This window comes from Aethalodelphis obliquidens, unplaced genomic scaffold (genome assembly GCF_003676395.1).
Source record: "Aethalodelphis obliquidens isolate GAN/ISIS:26980383/991018 unplaced genomic scaffold, ASM367639v1 scaffold38, whole genome shotgun sequence".
Lineage (NCBI taxonomy): Eukaryota > Metazoa > Chordata > Mammalia > Artiodactyla > Delphinidae > Aethalodelphis > Aethalodelphis obliquidens.
In genome coordinates, this window is record NW_020837982.1 from 3,814,909 (window position 1) to 3,832,366 (window position 17,458).

Consider the following 17,458-nt stretch of genomic DNA (forward strand, 5'->3'; position numbering starts at 1 on the left):
TTTCCTGGAGCTGTTTATTCCTCTAACAAAGGGGGTCCTTGCAGATCTTTCCTCTCTGGCTGACTGCCACCTCCTTGCCCCTCTAGGTGCCTTTCATTGCTTTCTACCGGAAGGAGTACGTGGAGCCCGAGTTGCATATCAATGACCTGTGGAGGGTGTGGCAGTGGGATGAAAAGGTAATATAGGGATCCATGCCCCTCAAGGGGTTGAGGGCTGGACTGGGTACTACCACTACTGGCACCCAAGTTCTCCTGTACATATCAGGTGGCAGCCCAGACCCTGTCAGGCTTCCCCCAGGGTCTCCTGGTAAGGAACAGCATGGTCTTGGGTGTCCAAGGCTGAATACCATCCCTTACTCCTGCTTTGTCTTGTCCTAGTGGACCCAGCTGAGGATCCGTAAGGAGAACCTAACACGGCTGTTTGAGAAGATGCAGGCTTATCAGTATGAGCAAATCTCTGCTGACCCTGACAAGCCCCTTGCTGATGGCATCCGGGCTCTGGACACCACCGACATGGAGAGGTAGCATATGCAGGGTTTATTCCATTACAGGGAGCCCTCACACCAAAGCCAGGCCCCTGCCCTTCCACCCCCACCCCAGAGCAGCATAACCTTGCAAAATTCTCAGCACGGGACCCGTTCCTTAGAATCGCAACTTAGCAACAAGTCAAAAGTGATCTTTCTGACAGGGAAATTCCTGTTACTTATCCATTCTTGGTATAAAAGGTTAAGAGGATCAGATAGTCATGTTTGCTTATTTATATGTTCCCCGTGTGAAAAGCTACATGGGAAACCAAACTACAACCAGAAAGTAACTTGGTGAGCCTGGAATCAGAGAGGGGTGTGGGAGGGGAGCAGATGATTTTAGTGGCCAGCGGCATGAACCTGGGAAAGAAGGACAAGGACTGTCTCAAGGACTCTGAACCGGAGACATGCTGCCTCATCTGCCTCTCCCTTTTTGTTGCCATTTCTAACAACCACCAGCCACCACTTATTTGACATATTCCTCCTTTAAGATACCTTGATTGCAGTTAAGTCATGGTCTGGGGCCAATGCATGTCTTTAATAATTGGAGAATATAGGTACTCATCCTAGTTGGGATCTTGCCTCATGGGAATTGGACCTCTTGTAGCAAAACTGGGGTATACCCTTCCTCTGTGACAGTTGAGGTCTTATGTCCCTTCCCTCCAGGCTCAAGGATGTACAATCAATGGATGAACTGAAAGATGTCTACAATCATTTCCTGCTTTATTATGGTCGTGACATCCCCAAGATGCAGAATGCCGCCAAGGCCAGCCGCAAGAAGCTAAAGCGTGTAAGAGAAGAGGGAGATGAGGAAGGTGAGTGTTGGAAAAGAAAACCTAGAGGCTTGGTGGCCATGGCCTTTCCAAGGATCCCCTTGGCCGATTACACTTCGGGGCTTCTCTACATGTGTCAGATCCTTGGGAGTGATTGGAAACCGGAAACCAGAAGACTAACTCACGTTTTCTTCCCAGGTGATGGTGAGGAGGCAGAAGATGAGGAACAGAGAGGGCCAGAGCTCAAGCAGGCTTCCCGCCGAGATATGTACACCATCTGCCAGAGCGCTGGGCTAGGTAAAAACGAGCTGTATGCGTTCCCCAGTAGTCACTGGTAGGTAGGAAGAGGACCTAAAGGACCTCTGAGTGAGTCACCAGTCCACTTTTAACATTTGCTACCATGACCCACACCCACGCCACAGGAATGGTCCAGCCTCCCATAATTTCTGAAGGAGTGGGAAACACACGATCAGAGAGAGGGAGTTCATCCTATCTTTGAGAAGTTCTTTTACTAAACGGTAACTTCCACCTTAGTTCTGACCCCAGTAGTCACATAGAAAATTTCTACTTTTTCTGCTTTGTGACAGCCTGTTAGGTATTTAAAGTCAGCGTTTTCACTGTTCACTGTAAGACATCCTGCTCCTGCTCATTTGTGATCCCTTTAAAGTCTAATGCCCAGAATTGCTGCTCTAGACTGAAAGCCAAGAGGTTACTGGGCCCAGCTGTTGGCTCACCTTCCACCCTCCTGGTTTGCTTTAGATGGCTTGGCCAAAAAGTTTGGGCTTACTCCTGAGCAATTTGGGGAAAACCTCCGGGACAGTTACCAGAGGCACGAGACAGAGCAGTTTCCTGCAGAGCCCTTGGAGCTGGCCAAGGATTATGTTTGCAGGTAGGCGTTGCAGTAGGTGGCTGGCAGGAGGAGGGACCTGAGGGCAAAGATGTCGTCATCCTGCAGCTCCTCCATTTTCCCTACAGCCAGTTCCCTACACCAGAAGCTGTGCTGGAAGGTGCCCGCTACATGGTAGCCCTGCAGATTGCCCGAGAGCCCCTTGTCCGGCAGGTGCTGAGGCAAACTTTCCAGGAGAGAGCCAAGCTCAATATAACCCCCACCAAGAAAGGCAGAAAGGTAAGCCAGTTGAGGGGCTTTGATCTAGCATGTGGTCCAGCTCTGTTTGATTGAACTGAGTTTCTTGCCTTCACACTTAGCTGAGCTGTCTGCCTGAGAGCAGAAAGTCAGTCTTTTTTCCAAGGGTCAAGCCCAGTCTGTCTGTTGACTGATGATTCCCTCTTGTGTACAGGATGTGGATGAAGCCCACTACGCTTACTCCTTCAAGTACTTAAAGAACAAGCCTGTTAAGGAACTGAGAGATGACCAGTTCCTCAAGATATGCCTGGCTGAAGATGAAGGGCTGCTCACCATTGACATCAGCATAGACATGAAGGGGGTGGAAGGGTAAGCAAAGCTCTGGGCTGGGGGCTCTTTGGGAAGGGCTTGGTCAGTAGTCTGTTGGAAGGAGGGGTCCCTCAGGAATGTGAACCACACTTTCAGAACTGAGCAAGCCACCGTCCCTGGCTCAGTCACTCCCAGTGTTCAAGGGCATTTGGCCGTCACCTTTTCTCTGTCCCTGACACCACAGTGTTGTCTCTCCTCAGCTATGGCAATGACCAGACGTATTTTGAAGAAATCAAACAATTCTACTACCGAGATGAGTTCAGCCACCAGGTGCAGGAGTGGAATCGGCAGCGGACCATGGCCATTGAGCGAGCTTTGCAGCAGTTCCTGTACGTGCAGATGGCCAAAGAGCTCAAGAACAAGCTGCTGGCTGAAGCCAAAGAATATGTCATAAAGGTGAGGAGAGGAGCTCGTGATCTTTAGTCCCATGATTTCCCCAAGCTAGAGCTGAGAGTGAAGGCACCCCTTAATAGCTGTCCTGTAGCTAATGGGGAAACACTGGGGGCAGGCTTAGTGTAACCTGAGAGGGAGTGCAAACAAGGTCACGGGTCACTCCAAGACCTCCCCACTTGAAGAGCCTCTTCCCTCCCTCCCCCACTGCATACACATACTCTTTGTTTATACGACTGGCCTCTGTGTACTCTCCTATTTCTAAAAGCAAAGTACGCCTTCATGTTGTAAGCGTGCTGAGGGCTAGGAATGTGCATGCATATAAATATGACCTTTGCAAATGTGTGCCTGCATCTGTTTCCTTAACCTACTTGGCGGGCCTGCTGGACATAGTGACTGGTGTGCCTCCTCCCCAGGCCTGTAGTCGGAAGCTCTACAACTGGTTGAGGGTGGCACCCTACCGGCCGGATCAACAGGTAGAGGAAGATGATGACTTTATGGATGAGAACCAAGGGAAGGGCATCCGAGTCCTAGGCATTGCTTTCTCCTCTGCCAGGTAACTTTCTGTCTGGCATCACCCCTTATCTGTCTCCCTAGTCTCGTTCTTCTCTTACTCATATCCTCATATTGCTGATTATCACACGGTTCTTTTTCTGTTGGGCTGGCAGAGATCACCCTGTGTTCTGCGCCTTGGTCAACGGTGAAGGAGAAGTGACAGACTTCCTCCGGCTGCCTCATTTTACCAAACGGCGAACTGCATGGAGAGAGGAAGAACGGGAGAAGAAGGCAAGTGACTAGGACAGGTTACCAAGTGTACATCTTGAGCACATCTTATAATTCAGTGGGGATAAGAGTTTATGGTCTATGTATATGTATAACTGATTCACTTTGTTATAAAGCAGAAACTAACACACCATTGTAAAGCAAATATATCCCAATAAAGATGTTAAAAAAAAAAAAAGAGTTTATGGCCTAAGCAACGTCCCGTGCAAGACCCTGATTATCTCTGACTTGGTCCCTGACCTCTTAAGTCCTGGGATAAGTCTCACTTCCGTAGGCAGTAGATGGCACTCAAGTTCTAGTGCAGAATTTCCTTCTGGCTTGAAGCCAGTTCCTAGGCCTTATGTGCTTCTGGGAGCTGCCATAACTGCCTCTGTTTTTACCAGCATCTGGGTCAGCTTGTTCCAGGAGCTGAAAGCCACTGTGGCATTAAGCCAATCTTTTCTCTGCTTTAGCATTTGTGTTTCTACCAGGGAAAGAGAAATTTGAATTCATCTCGTGTATATGCTTCTGATTTTTTTTTAGCATAAAGGTATCTTTCAATTTTATTGACAGAGCTCCATTCTAAAAAATAATTTTCAACAAACAGCTCTTTAAAAAAAGAAAGAAAAATCTTAAAGTGGAGATTAGAATAGTCTTGACTGCCAGGCAATGGTTTATGTTAAAAAAAGACCTAAGTATGTTTAGTTAACCACAACTCAAGTATAAGCCAGAAGTGTAATAATCTTAGGAAATATTAACAGAAGTACAATGTTCAAACTAGAGGTCCTAGTCCCCTCGTTTTGTCTTCCAGTTTGACAACGTGTGATGCATCATTGTTCTGTGGTCTTGTAAGGTCTCAAGCTACTTAGGGAGAGAGAAGTGCTTGAAATCTCCCTATCCTCAAAGTCCTTCAGCTCCAATTTTCTTTCACTCCAGGCTCAAGACATTGAAACGCTAAAGAAATTCCTCCTGAACAAAAAGCCTCATGTGGTGACAGTTGCAGGAGAGAACAGGTAGGGGTACCAGGGGATTGGGCCAGGCCTGGCTTAAAGTCACTCATCCTTTATTGTTGAATCTGCTCTGTCCCTGTTACAGAGTAGGCATGCGCCTGTGTAGAGCCTTGGTAATATCCCCATCCCCAGGGGATATCCCTGGGGATATTGCACCTCTTTGTCTTCAAAGCTCTCTCCTCCCCCACTCCCAGCCATGAGATTGTTCATCCCTGAGAAACTGTCCAGAAATATCCCTGACCAGCACCCCTCATTCCTCCAGGGATGCCCAGATGTTGATTGAGGATGTGAAGCGCATTGTGCATGAGCTGGACCAAGGTCAACAGCTGTCCTCTATTGGGGTGGAGCTGATTGACAATGAATTGGCCATTCTCTATATGAACAGCAAGAAATCAGAGGTAATGCTGGAGCCCCACCCTTAGGCCCTGCACAGGCAAGAGCTATCAATCCCAGGGAGTTGGGGAAACAAAGATTATGGGGGCACAGGATTGCACCTGTTCACTTACCTATGCAGAGGCTCTCCATTGTGCCAGTCATGGTTCAGATGGGGAGCCCCAGAGATTAAATTGGTCCCAGGAAAAATGGTCCCAGAGAAGAGAAATTGACTTAAAAAGCCAGGCGGTTTGGATTTCCTCTTGCTGTTAGAGCTGAGGAGACTTTATGGCCCTGCTGACCCTTGTTTGACTCTAGGCAGAGTTCCGGGATTACCCTCCTGTGCTGAGACAGGCAGTCTCCCTGGCCCGGCGTATCCAGGACCCTCTGATTGAATTTGCCCAGGTTTGCAGCTCTGATGAAGACATTCTGTGCCTCAAGTTTCACCCCTTGCAGGTGAGTAGAATTTGACAGATAGGCCCAAGTGGACAGAGTGGCACAGTAACCTTATCCCTGCCTGCTGTGTGTCGACAGGAGCATGTGGTGAAAGAAGAGCTGCTCAATGCCTTGTACTGTGAATTTATCAACCGAGTCAATGAGGTTGGAGTTGATGTCAACCGTGCCATTGCCCACCCCTACAGCCAGGCCTTAATTCAGTATGTCTGTGGCCTGGGACCTCGAAAAGGGACCCATCTCCTAAAGGTAGGATTGGGTTGAATCAGAAAAAAAGAAAAGTTCTATTTCATTGAAACTTTACTTTGCCAATATGCTTTGACAGGCAGACCAAGGTCAGAGAGGTAAAGGCACTTTACCTCTTGCCTAGAGTCATGAAGCTAGAGAGAGTCAAGAGACTTCAGACCAGGTGGCCACAGTCATGGTCTTCACTACTGTACAGTGGTGGCTCATGGAAAAGATAACCTGAGCCATGATTTAAAAGAGATGGAGGAAAGCGAGAGTGTACTAGACACAGACCTCAGGATAGTGGGGGTTATTTGTTTTTTTATATGTGTGTGTGTATATATGTGTGTGTGTGTGTGTGTGTGTATTATTTATTTATTTTTGGCTGCATTGGGTCTTTGTTGCTTCATGCAGGCTTTCTTTAGTTGTGGCGAGCAGGAGCTACTCTTCGTTGTGGTGCGCGGGCTTCTCATTGCAGTGGCTTCTCTTGTTCCAGAGCTCGGGCTCTAGGCGCGCGGGCTCAGTAGTTGTGGCACGCCGGCTCTAGAGCGCAGGCTCAATAGTTGTGGTGCATGGGCTTTGTTGCTCCGTGGCATATGGGATCTTCCCAAACCAGGGCTCGAACCCGTGTTCCCTGCATTGGCAGGCAAATTCTTCCCTGGGCTTGCCACCAGGGAAGCCCAGGATAGTGGGGGGGTTTTCCCTAGTGGAAAAAAGATTTCAATACAGAGGAGGGTATGTAGTGATCTTCAAGAGTATTTGTAATTTTTTTTTTCTTAATATGGGGTGGCTACTTGACTGTATCATTAACTTTGAAGCAATACGTTAGGTATGTAATATCTTCGCTTGGCATAGTGTAGTCTTTTAACATAATTTTTTTAGTAGCAGTTAGTATGGTGTAGTGCTCAGTTAGATATCGGGGTGTGGCGGCAAAATTCCCATCATGGAGGGTTTCCCAGAGACCTGAAAGCAGGCTGGGAGGTGGGGCCTGCCTACTGCTCCAGCTTACTCCAGTCTGCTCTTCTAGATCCTGAAACAGAACAACACCAGGCTCGAGAGCCGGACCCAGCTGGTCACCATGTGCCACATGGGTCCCAAAGTCTTCATGAATTGCGCTGGCTTCCTCAAGATCGACACGGCCTCCCTGGGGGACAGGTGATGCCCTCTGCCTGGGTGGGCCAAGAGGAATTCTCTTGGGCTTTGCTTTGGGGATTCAGGGATTAGGGCTGTCAAAGGGCCACAAGCTGTTTAAATTAGGAAATGTTTTAAAGCAAAGGTGAGGAACCTTTATTTAGTCAAGAGCCTCTGACCTATGGAAAAGATCAGTTCAATTATGTGAAGCTTTTTTGTGAGAGAAACATAAAAAGAACCAATTTAGTTTATAAATTAAGGACAGAAAACATAAGACTTGGTTCAGTAAACACATACTTGTTCTGTTGTTAATGGTTTGTTGTGGCTAGATAAGGGTGGGAATAGAAGGGGCAGTGGAGAAGCAGTGTGGGGGTCTGAGGCATAAGGAAGGGGGAGAGAGATTTGGTATGTTTTGAGATGATGTTATTGAGAGAAAGTTCTATTCACTTGGACTTTGGACTTCACTATTGACCTCTTCCTCTCCAGAAGTTATCAACTCAGTCTTTGGAGGATCTTTTCCACGGGCACATAGCTCCTCATTCAGTAATGGAAATCAGTGGGGAAATAGGCTTCAAGTTCTAAAACTTCATTTTCCACCCAGCTTTGCTGTAACACTCCACGAATAACATAGGTCCATGTGAGTGCACGGGCAAGACCAGCCTGGGAAGGCTTTATGGGGGAAAGTAGCTGTCAGCAAATTCTCAAAGGTCTTCTTCCCCCTTCTTGTTTTATCTTATTATAAGACTTATATAAGTTCATGATATAAAATTCAACATATAGAAATATTATGCAGAAAGTGGAAGTCCCCCATAATCCCACCCCCCAGAGATAATTACCATAACAAGTTGATGTATACTACAACTTTTCTAAATTTTATTTTTGCTATGCATTTACTAACTACCCATTTACTACAAAAATGGGATCATACGGTTCATAGTGTTTTGCAGTGCATTTTTCACGTATCAATATATTGTGGCCATCTTTCCATGTCAGCACACATAGATCTACCTCATTCTTTTTAATGGCTGTATAGTATTCCATTGTATGGAGGTACCCTAATTTATTTAACCAGTTCCCCATTGGTGGACATCTGGGTTGTTACTAGAAGCTTCTCGTTATATATCCTGCCCCTTTTCTGCCTTTCCTTCAGCACTGACTCATATATTGAAGTCCTTGATGGTTCCCGAGTTCACCCTGAGACCTATGAGTGGGCCAGGAAGATGGCAGTGGATGCTCTGGAATATGATGAATCAGCCGAGGATGCCAACCCTGCAGGGGCCCTTGAGGAGATCTTGGAAAACCCAGAGCGACTCAAGGACCTGGACTTGGATGCCTTTGCAGAAGAACTGGAGAGGCAGGTGGGTGACAGTGTAGAAGGCCTGGCACAGAAACTATCCCAAGTGGCCTAGTTGAGAGGAGACTTAGGCAGCAAGTCCTCAGAGAAGCCCTAATAGTGTTAGTGTAGGAGACCTGATCCTTCTCCCTCCCCGTGCTGTACTGGGTTTCTCAAGGAAGTTTTCAGTCTGCTTATTAAGGAGCCGAGGACGTCTCGGAGACTGCTGTAGTCATTGTTGGGGGCACATTGCAAGGGAGCTGGGAGGGGGTGAGTAGCAGGGTTTCCTTCTAGGCCCTCTTTCCTCCTTTCCAGTGGTGCGGTTTTGCATTTGTCTGTTTTACACATTGGGGTTCCGTGAGGCATTTTTATCAGAACAGTGTTCCGTGGCTAAGAAAAAGTTTGAAAACCTCCTTTAGTCCTTTAGTAAATGTTGGGGGGATAGAAGAGAAACCCTGACAGGAGCCAACTGGCCTACTTCTTTCATTGAAACCCCTGATGGCTCAGTTGGGGAGCAGTTGCAAGGCTCTTCTTGACGGGGGCTTCTTCCCCAGGGCTATGGTGACAAACACATCACTCTGTATGACATCCGAGCAGAGCTGAGCTGTCGGTATAAGGACCTCCGGACAGCCTATCGCTCTCCCAACACAGAGGAAATCTTCAATATGTTAACCAAAGAAACACCAGAGACCTTCTACATTGGTAAATTCTGTGTCTGTTTTTTAGCCGGAGGAGGATACATAGGGGTGAGGGGATGCGTTTACTGTACACATTCATACCAAGCAACAGTTCCAGCAGAATGAGGCAGGTTTGTACTGTAGGTGGGAAAGACCAGGGAAACTTTTAAGAAGATTATAGCGCCCTGAGCTGGAAGTCAAAGCTGAGTTCAAGGTCAGATTATGCTTTTAACCTGCTGCTGTGGGGTCTTCATGGGGTCAGTCTTATGGCCTCATTTTCCTGTCATCAAATGAGGGGAAGATCTCCCTTTTTGAGGATGTGAAGGAAATCAGTGGAGATGCTCTAGGACAGAAGTTCTGTCATTAAACGGCTGGTGGGAAGGAGTTACCTCTCCCGTTCTCTTAGCCTGCTTCCTGTTCTCTTCTTCCCTTCCCTCTCCTCCTCTCCCCTTCCTCCAGGAAAGCTCATTATCTGCAATGTCACTGGCATCGCCCATAGGCGTCCACAGGGTGAGAGCTATGACCAGGCAATCCGCAACGATGAGACAGGGCTATGGCAGTGCCCCTTCTGTCAACAGGACAATTTCCCTGAACTAAGCGAGGTACGTGCTGCATTGTTACCATGGTAACTCTGAATTTCCTCTATTGAATGGTCTTAGTGCCCTAGAAAGGAACCAAGAATGGGGATAGTTTAGATGACACTTTACCAAGTGAATACACAAAGAAGGAAGAGGGCTGGAATGCATATAGGCCTAACATGAAGTCCCTCTGTATGCTAGTCAGAAATGATCTATGTGGTTTTTTCTGTTCTCGCTCAACCCTTAATCCTTGTTTCCCATTCTCTGAGGATGTAGCTCAACCAGAGTAGAGACAAGAGGATATATGCATTTCTCACATACAGTGTAGGCACTGTGTCCCTATGCTAGTTAGAAGGTATCTGTAAGGCTCCCTTCAATTTTTTCATTGTCCACACACATCTTAATTTTTCCCACATTCTTCTAGACATCATCTGCTTTTCTCATGGTTAGAACTCATAAAAGCCATCCTGAAAGCTTGTTCTGGATCCTCAAATGTTATTTAGGCAGACTGTAAAATAGACAGTTTCTTAACTTTACCCAATAAAAGAAGCTGGTGAGATTTGTCCAGGTTATAAAAGAGCCAAGGTGTGCCTGGTTCACTGAAATGAGTTGTTCTGAGGAGACTGACAGAGATATTTCACAGAGATGCCCACTAGGTCAGAACAGAATGGGAGGGAGGGGCTTCAGTTGTAGCTGGAGGGACATATAAATTAGATTAACATAAAAAATTGGTCTGATGGCCAGTGGTGCCAAACATGAGTTATGAGTCAAGGAACTTTGGGAATATTCAAATTCTGTGTTGCTGGGTGACTAAGTCGTTGTGTTCTCACATCATGATGCCAGTGTCAATGGTAAAATGAATTACAGCACTCCTGGCAGCTCTTTTCTGAATGTGTGATCTCCAGAATCTTAATGATCAAGCTCCTCTCCTGATGCCCTCTTTAGGTCTGGAACCACTTTGACAGTGGTTCATGCCCAGGCCAGGCCATCGGTGTCAAAACAAGGCTAGACAATGGTGTCACTGGCTTCATCCCCACCAAATTCCTCAGCGACAAAGTGGTAAAGCGGCCGGAGGAACGAGTGAAGGTAGGTGAATGACTGGGGTAAGGCCCCTGGTGCAGTTTTCAGCTGCCCAAATCAGGCTGGCTTTGGGCTGTCCCCACCAGCAGTTAGGCTCTGTTCCCAGTGGCTCCTGGTGGGGAGCATTTCAGGAGGATTTATAACCAGTTGAGTGAAGTCAGGGCAAGAACCGTCTGTCTGAATGAGGAGCAGCTTTTGTGCCCTGCCTTTGTGAAATTTCATCAAATTGCCGGCCCTTTGAGAGAGGGCTCTCTCTTCCTGCGTGGGAAGCTGTGGTTTAGTCCGGCGGGCAGGAAGCAGGGCCCAGCATTACATGCTGCGAAGCAGAAAGGCTAAGCTCCCTTTCTGTTCTAGTATTCTCTTGTCAGAGCTGCCATTTATTCTGCACACACTAGATACCAGCCCTTGACATTTACATATGTTGACTCAAATCTCACAGCCTGATGGGGAAGGAAATACTACTTTCTCTTTTCAGAGAAATTTGAGTGCCTTTTCCAGGATCAGCTGGTTTGTTAGTGATACAGCTGGTACCACATCTGCCAAATTCTCTGGTTCTAAGTGTTGTGAACCCCTGAGCCTATGGACTTAGGAAGGCTGGGGAAAGACATTCCGAATACAGGCATACCTGATTTTATTGACCTTTGCAGATACTGTTTGTTTGTTTGTTTTTACAAATTTAAGGTTGGTAGTAACCCTGCATCGAGCAAGTCTATCAGTACCATTTTCCCAACAGCATTTGATCACTTCGTGTCTCTGTGTCACATTTATGTGTGGTAATTCTCACAGTATTTCAAACTTTTTCATTATATTTGTTAGGGTGATTTGTGACCAGTAGTCTTTGATGTTAGTCTTGCAAAAAGATTAGGACTCACTAAAGGCTCAGGTGATGGTTAACATTTTTAAGCAATAAAGTATTTTTTAACGAAGGTATGTACATTTTTTAAAACATAATAGTGTTGCACCCTTAGTAGACTATAGTGTGAACATAACTTTTATATGTACCGGGAAACTAAAAAATTCTTGTGACTCACTTTATTGTGATATCTGCTTTATTGCGGTGGTCTGGAACTGAGCCTGCAATATCTCCAAGGTATGCCTGTAAATGAAGCTAGGGAGATTTTCAGAAGGAGAGCCATGCAGATGACTGGGTTTTGTCACTCTTTAGACAGAAGGGCTCAAATCAGGGGTAAAGTACAGAAAATAGCTACTACTTTGCTTTCCCTCCAGAAAGGGCAGCCAGACTTGGATCACATCCTAGCAGCAATAATTAGGCAGCTTTATGAGAAAAAGGGAATATTACCAGTCCCAGGAGGCTTCAGTTGGTTTTTCTGCCTAGAGTGGGAGGCATCAGTACAGAGCACAGACTATAGTCTGCAGACGAAACTGAACTCTGAACTCCTGCTAATCTGCCACTCAGTAGCTGGCTGGCTTTGGGCAGTCACTCCACCTTTCTGCCTGGACTTTGCTTTTCTCACATGTAAAATAGGGCATCGGGCTAGACCATCTTTGTCCCTTCCAGCTCAAATGTTCTGTGGATCTAGGTGGGAATGACTGTTCACTGCCGCATCATGAAGATTGACATTGAGAAGTTTAGTGCAGACCTGACCTGCCGCACCTCAGACCTCATGGACAGGAACAACGAGTGGAAACTGCCCAAGGACACCTACTATGACTTTGACGCTGAAGCAGCAGACCACAAGCAGGAAGAGGACATGAAACGGAAGCAGCAGCGGACCAGTGAGTGTGCCCATGACCATGCCTGTGCACCCCAAGTCCTGGCAGCTCTCCCTCTGCAGGATGCACTGCTGACTGCTCAGCTTCCCAGTGGGAGTGAGTGCTCAGCTCTGAGGTGCTGAGACCTAGAGGCATCATGAAAGGGAGCCATTGGCAGGGCTGGAAGCTGGGGTCTTCTTGGGTCACATTTTCTTTGCTAATGCACTGTGACTCTTAAAGCTTCATTCTCTCAGCACCCAGGGGCCCAGGTTAACATATCGTTCATATCAGAGAATCCAGGCCCAGAGAGGGTGAAAGAGTCTCAGAATTCAGTAGTGGGTCAGAGATTAAGCCATGGCCTGTCCCATTGATGTTGGCTCCCAGTCCCATCACCTGATCTATACTTCTTTCCTGCTCTCTTCAGCATATATCAAGCGAGTGATTGCACACCCGTCCTTCCATAATATAAATTTTAAGCAAGCAGAAAAAATGATGGAGACCATGGACCAGGGTGACGTGATCATCCGACCGAGCAGCAAGGGTGAAAATCACCTGACAGTGACCTGGAAGGTCAGTGACGGCATATACCAGCACGTGGATGTGCGGGAAGAGGGCAAGGAAAATGCCTTCAGCCTGGGAGCCACCCTGTGGATCAACAGTGAGGTGAGAGGCAGCCCCTGCCTGCACTAGCATCCCCACTCCTGCTTCCAGAAACAAACCACTTTCACCTTAGTTACTGGTATGCATTGTATTTTAGCTACACAGAGCAACAAAACAGGAGGTTGTTTATGAAATGAGTAATTTGATATCAGTTTTGTATATTTTGCACTTCTTTCCCTGTTCTCCAGATTTTAAAATAGACTAGAGAACCGCTGGAGGAAGAGGAGAAAATACACATGCAAGCGCTTCGTGCACGACACACACACACCAAATTTCTTTGTCCTGTTTTCAGTGGAGAGAAATTTTATGAAGCCCCCTATTGTTCCCAAGCACTAAGGGAGAACTAAAGTTATGAATTAAAGGATTTTGTGCCTTGTAAGCTAATAAATCTGGGCATGACTCAGACAGATAGATAAATTGAGGGGACTTTGCAGCAGAGTGAGGCTGCAGCAGGGCTGGGAAGTTCCTCCCCTCCAGTGGGTTCTCTTCCAAGTGGATTTGATGAAAGGCTGAATCTCAGCTCTGGATATGACAGTCGGGGCCTTTTTCTTCCCACAGGAATTTGAAGACTTGGATGAGATTGTTGCCCGCTATGTTCAGCCTATGGCGTCCTTTGCCCGGGACCTTCTGAACCACAAGTATTATCAGGACTGCAGTGGTGGGGACCGTAAGGTGAGCCCAGGGCCCTGCAAGGGATGACACCTCCCAGTCACTTACGGATGTATGGTTTCCCTTCAGTGTAGGGGATGCTCAGCTGGTGAAGGAGGTGTACATCATGTGTGAGCCAGACATTGTGTACCAAGCATGCTGCTATCCCAACCTCTCCCCCTCATTCTACCCCCAGAAATTAGAGGAGCTGCTCATCAAAACTAAGAAGGAGAAGCCCACCTTCATTCCCTATTTCATCTGTGCCTGCAAGGAACTGCCCGGCAAGTTCCTACTGGGATACCAGCCCCGGGGTAAACCCAGGTGAGCACTGGTGCTGAGAAGGTGCTGCCACTGGGGTCCACAGATAGGCTAGCAGGCCCCCAAACAGTACTCTCTCTGGTTCTGCTTGACTGCCTTTCTCCTCTTATCTGTTCAGAGTGGAGGTGGAGGTTGGAGGTGGGGAAAGAGGGTGATGATTTAGAGGCAAAAGGCAGACTGAATAAGAAAGGTTCTTTAATCAACCCTGTGAAAAGGAGTTCCCTTCACCTCTTCTCCCTCCCAGAGAGTGATAGAAATTACCAGACACTCTCTCCACCTGACTGGCAAAGATGGGGGCCAACACACTGGTCACTCCTTCCACTCTGCTTCACCCTCACCAGGGCTTTTCAGCACACGGTGGCTCACTGTTGCTGTGGTGAGCCTGTGCTGAACGGGGATAGGTCAGGAAAGCATCTCTTCCAGTCACCAACCTGCTCCGCTCCCTTCTGTGTATGACTGACAGGCTGGCCTTCCTAGGTATTCCTCTATCCCAAAGGAGTCCCTCCTTTGTTCACCCTGCATCAGACAAAGTCTGATTTCCTTAGGCCTGCTTTCTTTGTGTCCCTTACCCAGACTGATAGCCATACTAGCCTTCTCTACTCCCCCATCCTCCCTTTGGTCCTTGGCCACAGCTTGTGCCTTTCTGCTCTTAGTCCTGTACTGCTCGCACATGATGCACAGTGTGGGCTCTATTAGGAGGGGCTCAGAGGCCAGAGGACAAGAAGCTCTAGACTCTGGACCCTGCACCATCGTGGGCATTTCTGGAATATTGTGCTTGTTTCTGAGAAGCCTTTTCTGACTCACCAGCATGCTTCCAGAATATGGCAGCCAGGGCCATGTGGCAGTTGGAAACTATCCCATGAGCAACAGTTGAACAAACAGGGGACTTTAACCAGGAGCAGAGGCAACATGATAGCGTCCCTTGGAAAGGGGTACAAACTCCTTGTGGTGCAGAATGAACAACAGTTGGGTAGAAGATCTAGGAAGCAGGTTTCAGCTTAATATGAGTCAGCACATTGCCGTACTTATTAGCGTTGACTGTTGGCTATTGACAGCTGTCCTTTATTGAGCACAACCTGTTTTAAGTGTTGTGATAAGTGCTTTATGTGTTGTCTTATTTATTCCTCATATCCACGCTATAGGTTTAAGTGCTGTTATCCTCATTTTACAAATGAGGCCGAGATTCAGGTTTAGTAACTTGGTACAAAGCCATATAGGTGATGAGTGGCAGAGACAAAACTGGAACAAGGACTGGGTCTGAACCCAGAGCCCATCCTCTGATCCACTCTCTGCTCTGGCAAAGTGTTAAATAAGGGCAGACCAACCACCGTCAAGAAGCACTTCCAGATTCCAGCTCGTGGGGAGCTGTGCTTTGCTGCCCTGGGAGGCCCCTCCCAACCCTGACACTCTGTGATCTCAGTAACCCTCACCTGCAGTGTGCTGCCAACATACTGCAGCGCAGGACGGTGGCCCAGCCCCCAGCAAGGCTTCTTCTGGCAGCCTGAACATAGCACACCAGGGGCTGCTGACTCCTGGCGTTGCCTGGACTCTGCTGTGCCCTCCTCACCTCACCCAGAGTGCAGCCTCCTTTTACAGGGTCAGGGACTGGCTCTTTTATCTCTCCTTTCCCCCAGCACCCAGTGTGGCTACTTCACATGGTGGAAATCTGCTCTGGCCGCTCTCTTACAGCTGGCCACAAGTGGTATCTGATGCACGTTTCCTCCCAAAATCCCAGGATAGAATATGTAACAGTGACTCCAGAAGGATTCCGGTACCGGGGCCAAATCTTCCCGACTGTGAATGGCCTTTTCAGATGGTTTAAGGATCATTATCAGGATCCTGTACCAGGTGAGTTCTACTCTCTCTGACTTGTGGAGTGTGGTTGAGGGACACCTAAGTGCTGAGTCAAGATAATCACAAGCCTTCTACAGGAGGGGCTGGGGCCTAGGCTATCATTGTGGTTCTCTTAATTCCTATTCCATCTTCCACTTTGCCTGTACAGCTTCCCTATTTTTTTTTAATTTATGTATTTATTTGGCCACACCACGTGGCTTGTGGGATATTAGTTCCCCGACCAGGGGTTGAACCCATGCCCTCAGCAGTGAGAGCACAGAGTCCTAACCACTGGACCGCCAGGGAATCCCCCCAGCTTCCCTTCTTTCCACCCACCTCAGTACCTCTCCCAGCCCCCCAGTTGTAAAACCAGAAGTAGGTTTCTGGTGAGACATAATTTGGGCCATTTCTTACAGGCATCACCCCCAGTAGCAGCAGCAGGACCCGGACACCTGCCTCTATCAATGCTACCCCAGCCAATATCAACCTTGCAGGTAAGGAGCTCGTGCCGGGGACTGGGGGTAAGAGGGATGGAGCTAGAAGGACTGTCACCTCTAACATACCCATCTCCCACCTCTGTGTGCTTACAGATCTGACACGGGCTGTGAACGCCCTGCCCCAGAACATGACCTCACAGGTGTTCAGTGCCATTGCTGCCGTGACAGGACAAGGCCAGAACCCTAATGCCACCCCGGCGCAGTGGGCCTCCAGCCAGTATGGCTATGGCGGCAGTGGAGGGGGCAGCAGCGCTTACCACGTACGTGGCTTGGGGAGGAGGCTCCCTGCAGAGGGTGGGGAAGGGTGAAAGGGAACGGTCATCCTTTACCAGCCTGTGTCCATAGACTGGCCTCTGCAGTGCCCACCACGAGGGCCTTCCTAAGGAGAGGATGCTACCACAGCATTAGGAACTGTCTCCAGCAGATGTTCCTTTTTCTCAGGCCCATTTAAGGGGAACGGGAATGAGAGAAGTTCTGACCTTTCCAGAGTCTTTTGGGATCTTTAGAATCCTCAAGCCTCTAGCAACCTCAAGTGGTCAGGGGTGCACTGTGTTGTTGTGCCAGGTCCCATCGTGTTGGCCTGCCTCTGCTGCTCAGAACCACACACTGCTCAGGAGAGGGTCAGCTGGAAGGCTCTGGATGGAGCCCAAATTTTCAGCTTGCCAGAAATTCACAGAAAAACCAAATAAGCACAAAACCCGTCCCGATTCAACTGTTCACCTTTCTCCAGGTGTTCCCGACGCCAGCCCAGCAGCCGGTGGCCACGCCACTAATGACCCCCAGCTACTCCTACACAACCCCAAGCCAGCCCATCACCACACCACAGTACCACCAGCTACAGGCCAGCACCACCCCTCAGTCTGCCCAGCCCCAGCCCCAGCCCTCCTCCAGCTCCCGGCAACGGCAGCAGCAGCCAAAGTAAGTATACAGATGGTGGCACAGAACAGGTTATTAGTAGAGGGAGGTGCTCTGGATCTTCTGACAGCCATGGCCCAGGTGATGTCCCAGGAGGACTACTTTCTGGGAGAA

At 48.2% G+C, this 17,458-nt stretch overlaps 1 protein-coding gene across 3 annotated transcripts in view; it reads left to right on the forward strand.

Moving 5' to 3' along the window:
* The window catches only part of SUPT6H (SPT6 homolog, histone chaperone and transcription elongation factor), a 31,486-nt gene that overhangs the window by 13,080 nt on the left and 948 nt on the right, over positions 1 to 17,458 (forward strand). For all 3 annotated transcript variants that reach the window (XM_027130430.1, XM_027130431.1, XM_027130432.1), the window contains exons 10-36: positions 87 to 176; positions 378 to 520; positions 1,190 to 1,338; positions 1,495 to 1,593; positions 2,056 to 2,185; positions 2,272 to 2,422; positions 2,595 to 2,749; positions 2,950 to 3,145; positions 3,556 to 3,695; positions 3,808 to 3,925; positions 4,838 to 4,914; positions 5,174 to 5,309; positions 5,602 to 5,739; positions 5,818 to 5,985; positions 6,989 to 7,116; positions 8,243 to 8,450; positions 8,980 to 9,127; positions 9,562 to 9,704; positions 10,626 to 10,766; positions 12,302 to 12,497; positions 12,898 to 13,136; positions 13,692 to 13,805; positions 13,978 to 14,102; positions 15,835 to 15,947; positions 16,349 to 16,426; positions 16,523 to 16,689; positions 17,160 to 17,347. In XM_027130430.1, coding sequence (XP_026986231.1) covers positions 87 to 176; positions 378 to 520; positions 1,190 to 1,338; positions 1,495 to 1,593; positions 2,056 to 2,185; positions 2,272 to 2,422; positions 2,595 to 2,749; positions 2,950 to 3,145; positions 3,556 to 3,695; positions 3,808 to 3,925; positions 4,838 to 4,914; positions 5,174 to 5,309; positions 5,602 to 5,739; positions 5,818 to 5,985; positions 6,989 to 7,116; positions 8,243 to 8,450; positions 8,980 to 9,127; positions 9,562 to 9,704; positions 10,626 to 10,766; positions 12,302 to 12,497; positions 12,898 to 13,136; positions 13,692 to 13,805; positions 13,978 to 14,102; positions 15,835 to 15,947; positions 16,349 to 16,426; positions 16,523 to 16,689; positions 17,160 to 17,347 — 3,878 coding nt within the window. The remainder of the gene's footprint in view (positions 1 to 86; positions 177 to 377; positions 521 to 1,189; positions 1,339 to 1,494; positions 1,594 to 2,055; positions 2,186 to 2,271; positions 2,423 to 2,594; positions 2,750 to 2,949; positions 3,146 to 3,555; positions 3,696 to 3,807; positions 3,926 to 4,837; positions 4,915 to 5,173; positions 5,310 to 5,601; positions 5,740 to 5,817; positions 5,986 to 6,988; positions 7,117 to 8,242; positions 8,451 to 8,979; positions 9,128 to 9,561; positions 9,705 to 10,625; positions 10,767 to 12,301; positions 12,498 to 12,897; positions 13,137 to 13,691; positions 13,806 to 13,977; positions 14,103 to 15,834; positions 15,948 to 16,348; positions 16,427 to 16,522; positions 16,690 to 17,159; positions 17,348 to 17,458) is intronic.